General features: G+C 45.9%; 1 protein-coding gene across 1 annotated transcript; it reads left to right on the forward strand.

Annotated features, from left to right (window-relative positions):
* The first annotated feature begins 1608 nt into the window (after positions 1 to 1608).
* Positions 1609 to 3321, forward strand: LOC104897103 (uncharacterized). Its single transcript, XM_010683927.1, has one exon. The coding sequence runs from the start codon at positions 1609 to 1611 to the stop codon at positions 3319 to 3321; it is 1713 nt and encodes a 570-aa protein (XP_010682229.1).
* Positions 3322 to 9316: the final 5995 nt, after the last annotated feature.

Consider the following 9316-nt stretch of genomic DNA (forward strand, 5'->3'; position numbering starts at 1 on the left):
AATAGATGTAAGAATATCAGAGGAGACTGTGGCGTATATCCATTGCAGGACGACGGCATCGAGCCGTTTCCATAGAGAAAGATCGGCAGCCTTGGAGGCTTGGTAGGTAGCAAGTGCAGTAGCCTCGGTGGGAGGAAGAATGTGTGGCAGCACATTATGAACTCTTGCCTGAACCTTAAAGAGGGTGGCCCATTCATGATAACGACCCGTTTCTAAATCCAAGGTGATAGGTAGAAGAGATTTCACGTTGGTGACTGCAAGTGCAGAGTGAAAGGGTGTTTTGTCAGCCATAGAAAGAGAGAGAGAGAGAGGGGAAGATGGCGACGGCTAGGTTAAACGTAGGAAGAGGAACCTAATCTGATACCATGTAGGAAGTCAATCCGTCAGTCGTCATTCATCTTTAGGAGCCAATATATACATCAGTATGTATCTTACAATTAACGTGAAGTAAGGCTAAAGTTTAGGAACTAAATAGCTATACAAAAGGGAAGATTACAAGAGAAGATTACATAGAAAATATGGTTGACTATTTCCTAATATATACATATGCTATCAGTGATCAACTATGGTCTATGGTATAAGAAGCACTGTGTAAAACATCATCGTATCTAGTGAAAAATTTTATTGCTTCAAATTGTATATCCTTGCTTTCTTCCCGATTCCTTGTTCTTGAGAGGCTTAAATGTTCTATATATTATTCAATATCTTTCTTAACGTTAGAAATCAATTAATTTCAGATAGATTATGTATGGGTATTACCCAAGTGTATTAGCGGCCATATATAAAGTGTCTGCGAGCATGGCACAGGACGCCAATATGTTAAAGGTATTAGAAGCTTCATCCAAGATAGTTCGTCTCCGAAGGCCGACAGCGTTGGTGGACGCCTAACAAGACAAAAGAAAGGGAATCTTCCCACCTGTCAAGTGCGTCACAGCCCTACACATATCGAAGGATTATACGCCCTGTCAGAGGAATAGTTTTTCTATAAATACCCCAATGGTACTATTCTGCAGGTACATTCTCTCACACACTAAAAGTAGCTTATCTCTCTCTCTAGTTTCTCTCTCTAAATTTCAGTGGGACCAATTACTGACTTGAGCGTCGGAGGGGGTTTCCTCAGAGTTACCCCGAGGGCAGCTTACGTTTGCGTACTGTGCAGCTTTCCAGCAAGGACATTAACCCTCATACTTTAGCGGACCCTATAGAGGACGCTAGTCGTTTCCACACCGAAATAATTTGGCGCTAGAAGAAGAGGCTCTCCCAACCTTCCAAGGAAGCAGTCATGGGTGACGTGAACAATGTTAGTCTAGGTCTCCAGGAAAAAGATGCCGGTCAGACATCGTCGCAGCCAGTCATCACTGGGACGATAGGAAATCCGCAATTCCACTATCTGACCCCTGAAGGACAAACTCCCAACAGTAATGTACCTCTTAACTTGGCTCAATTGAGCCAATTCTCTCCTGAACAACTACAAACTGTAGCGTCCTTTATCCAGATGTTGACCGGCAACCCCAACAGAGTACTCCACAAACTCAGCCAGTTGGCGGAACCCGTAAGCGACCACTGGTTACGGCCGGTAGGAACGCTGACGGTACCCCGCTTCGTAAGATGCGATCTTTGAACCACAGTGGACGGGAGCTAGAGAAAAGGATTGATCAATCGGACTACGAGGAAGAAATATTGGAAACTGAAGAATTATATCATTCTGAGGAAGAGGCTCAGGGTGGCTCTCGCCGTGAGTACAGTGCCACAGGCGCTAGTAACTATTCGGCGGGGAGTCACCTACTCATTAAGCCCAAACTTTCTCCTTTCACTATGGATATACTGAATCACCTGATGACAAGGATCAAGATGCCGACCTCCAAATATGACGGCAATTCTAACCCGGATGATCATGTGGCAGACTATGAGGGCCATATGTTTCTCTACACGCAGGTGGATGCTATCTGGTGTAAGGTCTTTCCTTCCACTTTGACTAGGATAGCTCAGACGTGGTTTGAGAGTCTGAAACCAGGTAGCATTTCTAGCTTCTCTCAGCTGTCATCCACATTCAGCACTCATTTTGTCAGCAATAGACGCCACGAGCGTACTACTGGAGAGTTACTTTCCATCAAGCAAGGTGCCAATGAAGGCTTAAGGGATTATATCGGTCGCTTTAATGTTGAAGCAGTCTCGATTCCCCGGCTGCAGCAAGATGTGGCAGTTTTGGCTCTGATGACCGGGCACAAGGAGGGATCACCATTTCGGAATTATCTGGGCCGGAAGTCTTACACCTCTTTGGGTCCCGTCCTAAGCAAAGCCAATGATTATATCAGAGGAGAAGAGTTTGACAAAGCGGTAGGCAACCGTGAATCCGATAAGAAAGAGGATAAGCAGAAAAAGGAAAAGGGCCGCGAGAATGATCGCAGCCGAGATGATAGAAGACAGGAGTCACACATGGTCAAAAGAGGAAATAACCGAGAAAGAGAAAGCGAGAGGTATGACCGCGATCGTAGGGACCGCGAGAGAAGTAACCGAGAAGGGGGTGAATGCAAGGAGAGATTTGATGCGTACACTCAACTCACTACCTCGACGAGTCAGATCTTTTTAATGAACAAAGATAGCGACAAGTGGCAGCGTCCAAAGCAGATGTTCCATAAGAACCGTGATAAGAGCAAGTGGTGCGATTTTCATGGAGATCACGGCCATCTAACTGATGATTGTCGGCACCTGAAAGATAATTTGGAGGATTTAATAAGAAGAGGTTACTTCAGTCAATACAAAGCCCAGACTAAGGAAGGGGATCTGGTGAAGCCAATAAGTCGAAATATTCAATCTAGGATCAGCGATATCCACGTGATCAGTGGCGGACCTATTCACGGTGGAAGTGTGAATGGGGCTAAAGCCAGCCTGAAGGAGTTCAGACACCAGGTCAATTTCAATGAAAGTATGCAATGGAAGCGGCCGCCAGACATGCCAGCCATGTCTTTCACTGTGAAGGACGCAGAGCACGTGGTGTACCCACATGATGACCCATTAGTGGTTACGTTAAAGATGTCGAACTGTTTGGTCCATAGGATCTTGGTGGATGGAAGACGTTCCGCCAACATTCTATACCTTTCCACATTCGAGAAGTTGATGATAGGAAGGGAGTATCTGAAGCCTGTCCGATATCCGGTGATAGGGTTCACGGGAGTATCCGTGACCCCGGAGGGTTTGGTGAGCCTCCCTGTGAGGATTGGAGATGATGCTGAGGCTCGGGATGTCATGACAGAATTTCTAGTGGTTGATGTTCCAGGCGCTTATAATGCCATTATTGGGTCGGCGTCCTCTCATTCATGACGTCCAAGCAATTGTCTCCACATATCACTTAACGATGTTGTATGTCACTAATGAGGGAACGACAGCAAAGTTAAGAGGAAATCAAGAAGCAGCGAAGTCATGTTACTTAACAACGCTTAAGCAGCTAGCAAAGAGAATGCCAGTGGAGGAAACGAATCCGCCAACCAGGAAGCAAAGACGAGCTCAGAGAAGAGCCTTAATGAATGAAGAAGGGCTAGATAAGGGAGAAATGATGGAAGTGTCTATGGAAGAGCTGGAGGCCAGGCCTGAACATACGCCAAGGCCCCAGCCAGATGGAAAAACTCAACAGGAGATGCTAGCTGAGGATCCGGCAAGAACAGTAGCTGTGGGGACCGATATGGACCCAGAAGTTCGGATCAATTTGGTGGCTCTCTTAAGGGAGAACGCGGATGTCTTCGCATTCTCAGCAGACGAGATGTCAGGGATAGACCCAGCTGTGATGGTCCATCGCCTGAATGCTGATAGCACCGTCCGTCCAATCAAGCAGAAGAAGCGAAATTTCTCGACCGAGAAAAATAAGGCCGTAAAGGAAGAGGTCGACAAACTGCTGGCAGCAGACTTCATTGAGCCATGCGACTATCTAGAATGGCTGGCCAATGTAGTTATGGTAAAGAAGGCTAGCGGTTAGTGGAGAATGTGCGTGGACTTCACGGACCTTAATAGGGCATGCCGAAAGATTACTACCCTTTGCCCAGAATAGACCAGCTAGTAGACTCTACTAGCGGCCATGCTCTATTGAGTTTTATGGACGCATTCTCAGGCTATCATCAGATAAGCCTTCTCGAAGCAGACAGAAGGAAGACGGCATTCATAACGGATTGCGGAGTTTACAATTATAAGGCGATGCCATTTGGGCTTCGTAATGTCGGAGCCACATATCAAAAGTTGGTGGATAAAGTGTTCGCAGACCAGAGAGGAAGAAACATAGAGGCTTATGTTGACGACTCCATTGTCAAAAGTAAGACTAATCACGAACACCTAGAAGATCTTGCGGAAACATTCAAAACGCTAAGGAAATATCAGATGAAGCTCAACCCTAAGAAATGTGTGTTTGGGGTGAAGTCAGGCAAATTCCTAGGCTTCCTTGTGAGCAAAAGGGGAATAGATGCGAATCCAGAAAAGATCCAGGCAATTGTGGATTTGCCTGAGCCCAAGGGTGTGAAGGACATTCAGAGGTTAATTGGAAGAATGGCAGCCCTCACTCGATTCATCTCCAAATCAGCGGATAAAGCTTTGCCCTTCTTCACCTTATTGAGGGTAACAAAAAATTTGAATGTGGGGAAGAGCAGAGCAAGGCATTCGCGACCGAAAAAGAGCATTTGAAAAGATTACCAACTATCACAAGACCTGCAACAGGAGATGTACTGCAGCTATATGTTTCAGCGTCACCGAAAACGGTCGCGGCCGTACTACTGGTAGAAAAGGAGAAAAGACGACATCTCATATATACTTCATCAGCCACATTCTTAACGGCCCAGAGAGCCGCTATCAGCTGGTGGAGAAAATGGCCTTGGCTGTGATAATAGCAGCAAGAAAGCTCAGACCATACTTTAACTGTCATCCCATTCAGGTGCTCACAAATCAACCGCTAGAAAAAGGTCTTCAGAAGATGGATAGCTCGGGTCGCTTGCTAAAATGGGCCGTGGAGCTATCAGAATATAACATACAATACAAACCTAGAACCACCATCAAAGCTCAAGCCTTGGCGGATTTTGTGGTAGAGGCCTCATACGAAGAAGAAGAAGTAGAACATAAAGAAAGCTGGTTATTGGAAGTAGACGGATCCGCCGCCGATAGCGGATCCGGAGCCGGGATAGTCATGACAAGTCCAGAAGGGAACAGTTTCTAATGCGCTATCAAATTTGCGTTTCCAGCATCAAATAACGAAGCTGAATACGAGGCCACAATAGCAGGGCTGAGAATGTGCTTGGCGGCTGGTGCAAAACATGTGCTCTTGAAGACAGATTCTCAGCTGGTTAGCGGCCAGCTAAAAGGGGATTTTGAAATCAGGGGGCAAACATGATGAAGTATGTAGAGAAAGCTAAGAAGCTTATAGCTCAGTTTCAACATTTCGAAGTGCAAGCAATTCCACGAGCAGAGAACGCAAAGCAGATGCCCTTTCCAAGCTCGCCAACTCCAATTCATTTAGCATGGAAAGAACAGTCATAGTTGACATGCAGAAAGAAAAAAGCATTTCAGAGCAGGTAGTGACCGTCAACAGTATTAATAAGCAGGGAGAATGGTTTAGCGAGCTGGTGGCGTATAAGCTGACAGGAACACTCCCGAAGAATGTCTCATCAGCAAAGAAGCTGAGACGACAGGCAAATTGGTATATCATATACCAAGATGAATTGTATAAGAAATCATTTAGCCTACCTCTACTAAAATGTGCAACGGCATGGGAGGCGAAGAAAATTCTAGAAGAAATACACGAGGGCATATGCGGAAATCATATTGGCGGAAAGGCTTTAGCATTGAAGGCACTAAGGGCCGGATTTTATTGGCCAAGTATGTTAGCGGGTGCTCAAAGTTATGTCAAGAAGTATGATAAATGCCAGAGATACGCTCCCGTTATCAACCGACCAGCTAATGATTTGCAGTCTATATTATGTCCAATCCCGTTCGCGCAGGTGGGGATGGACATCCTGGGGCCGTTTACAAAAGCAACCGGAGGGAGGAGGTTCTTAATAGTAGGCATTGATTACTTTACAAAGTGGATAGAAGCTGAGTCGACAGCACAGATCAAGGCTAGCCAGGTTAAGAAATTCATTTGGCATAACATCATGACAAGGTTTGGGATCCCTATGGCCATTGTTTTCGACCATGCCTTTCAGTTCGACTGTCGTCCAATACAAGCTTTCTTAACAGAATTCGGGGTCAAGTTCGCGTATACAATTGTGTGCCACCCTCAAAGTAACGGTCAAGCGGAGGCCACGAACAAGCAAATTTAGAATGCCCTCAAAAAGAAGCTAGATGAATTCAAAGGAAAATGGGCTGACATGGTACCTGTCGTTCTTTGGTCAAACAGAGCAACAGAAAAAGAGGCAACGGGGGAAAACCCTTTCAAGCTGGCTTTTGGAACAGAAGCAGCGCTGCCGGTCGAGGTGGGTCTGCCCTCGTACCGAGTCAAACATCAAAACCTGGACGCAAATGAACAAGCACTCAGGGAAAATCTAGATTTCTTGCCCGAAATAAGGTTCATGGCATAATTAAAAGCAGTTGCTTACAAAGATAGGATCAGTAGGGCCTATAACAAGAAGGTCTGGGAGAGGCCATTGGACATCAATGATCTTGTTCTCAGAAGAACGATAGCCACCGGGAAAGCACACGCTGAGGGGAAGCTAGCTAACTGCAAACTGGGAAGGCCCGTATATCATTGCTCGGAAGATAGGCCCCGTTTCCTTTATCCTTAAGGGGATGGACGGGAAAGAGCTTAAAAACTGTTGGAATGCTGATGTTCTCAAAAAATATTACGCGTAAACAAGAAAGGATTGTAATGGGCCGAGAGCCTTTGATTGAGTTGGATAAATAATATAACTTTCGCTAGCGTTCTGATAAATTCTTTCCTTTTTTATTCTGCATTACCTTTGTATATTATTTATTGGCAGCCATATGACAGGCTAAGTGCGTTAACGGTCATATGACAGACCTAGCACATAAATTAAAGTCATATGACAGGCTAAGTGCGTTAACGGTCACATGACAGACCTAGCACATAAATGACAGGCTAAGTGCGTTAACGGTCACATGACAGACCTAGCACATAAATTAAAGCCATATGACAGGATAAGTGCGTCAACGGTCATATGACAGACCTAGCACATAAATTAAAGTCATATGATAGGCTAAGTGCATTAACGGTCATTTGACAGACCTAGCACATAAATTAAAGCCATATGACAGGCTAAATGCATTAAAGGTCATATGACAGACCTAGCGCGAGAACGAAAGCCATATAATAGGCTAAGTGCACAAAAACGAGAACAAACGCAGCAAGTTAAAAGTGAACGCTTAACCAAACAAGCATACAGATGACAATAGAGTAAGACAAACCAAGATAATAAAAAATACTTCCCAAAAATTAAAAGCTACTGGCTTGGCGGCCAACTACAAAAATAATATGGCGGCCAATGTGAAAAAAGGCTTTTAGTCGGAATAAAGTACTTGGAGACATAAAAAGAATAATTGTTCAAGGAACGCCAACATCAGGCGAATCACAATACCAAAAAGTTCAAAGTATTACAAACTATAGCAAAAAAAAAAAAGCTAAAGACTGTTAGAGGAGCAAGAAGAGCTGAGAGATGGCCGCCAAAAATTTCAAGAGGGAGGAGGTCTTGGCGTCACAGGCTCCCGGGGATCCACGTCAGCTATGGCGTCCTAGTCAGCAAAATTTGGATCTCCCTCAAAAGGCGTCAGGTGTTGGCCGGCAGCATGAGCATCTTCAATAACGTTCCAGTCAAAGTCTGGAACGGTTTTGCAGACACACCTCATGGCAGTTGCCCAGCCGCCATCGTACCTCTTATGAAGCTCCGCCACGTACTCATCTGACGCCTTAAAGTCAGCAATATCCTTGGCAGCTCCCCTTGCTTCCGCAGCTGCAACATCCAGCACATCTATCTCCTTTTCAGCATTGGCGGCCTCCACAGCCTTGGTTAAAATCTTGACATTCTCCTCTACTTCCTCCAAAACAACCGCTCTCTGTCCCAGAGTCTCCACCTCATCTTGCAGAGGCACCAGCTTATCTTCAGCGTCCTTTAACAGACCCTGGCAAGTCTCTAGAGAGGCCTTATAAGTATCCGCCAATCTCTTATACTCCAGGTACTGCTCTATCAGCTCAATAGCAGCGTTGTTAGCCTGCGGAAGCAAGTGAGGAACGTTAGCCAAAAAAAAAAAAAAAAAAAAAAAAAGAGAGAGAAAGAAGAAGAAACAAGTAGACAGCCATACCACTAGCTAGTCGTGAGCCAACCTTGCAGCAGGGGTCTTCAGAGAGCCTGAAGGACGCTCCAGGGGTAGCTGCATACCCTTAAGAATACGATAGGCAAAAATGCCACCGTTTTCAGGGATGTCAGAATACAGCGACTCATCCTCCCTGACGACCCAGTTGAGCTGATAGATCTTGCCAGGGGTGACGGTCTGGGGAGCGAAAGCGGCACCTCCTTCTTCTCAATCAAACTCCCTTAACTTTTCCCGAATAGAAGAAGTGGACCTTGACAGCAAAGAAGCACCGTCAGCAGTCCCCAGGCCGACATTAGTGGCGTCCTCCCCCTGGACCTCCTCAGTGGCGCCTGGTTCCAGATCCTCTATCTGCACCACCTCATTAGCAGCGCAAGTGCCAGGATCTTCCACTGCCTGCCTCTTGTTGGCGGCAGATTCATCAGGATTTTGCTCTCGAGGCCGCCTTTTGTTTAAAGCACCCCTGTTGACACTCCGGGTGTGAGAGGACCTCAGAGGAATGGTCGGAGACCTTGGAGCATTAGATGGCCGCAACCACAGGACGCGAGAGCTAGTACTTGCTCCACGACCTCTGCGGATGTTCTGAGGGCCGTTACGATTCCCTCCCATGCGACCATCGTAACGCCGTGCATTGTTTGATAGTCAGATGGGGGAGCAGGAGGTAAATGAGTCAAGGGCCGCAAATCCTCGTCAACACCGAGAATTCCAAGATCAAGATGGTCAAGGCCTGCAAACAAACAAGAAAGAAAGGTTACAAAAATATACATGCAAAACAAAAATTGTTGTCTCATTGTCGTCATCAAACAGACCAATCCGATAGCAGTGCTTACCATTCTCATGAACAGGCGACAGCAGAAAGGCCGACAACGGCTTGTCCCCCAAAATATATTTTGTATGAGGAAGCCAATGCATGGGCTCCTTAGACTTAACCGTTCTCCCATCCTCATAAGTGATAGTATAATCCTCAGAGCTAAAGTAGTCGTAAGTCGCTAACTCTTCATTAGTTAGCGGATCCTGTTGA

Source organism: Beta vulgaris, chromosome 1 (assembly GCF_026745355.1).
Source record: "Beta vulgaris subsp. vulgaris cultivar EL10 chromosome 1, EL10.2, whole genome shotgun sequence".
NCBI classification, from domain to species: Eukaryota; Viridiplantae; Streptophyta; class Magnoliopsida; order Caryophyllales; family Amaranthaceae; genus Beta; species Beta vulgaris.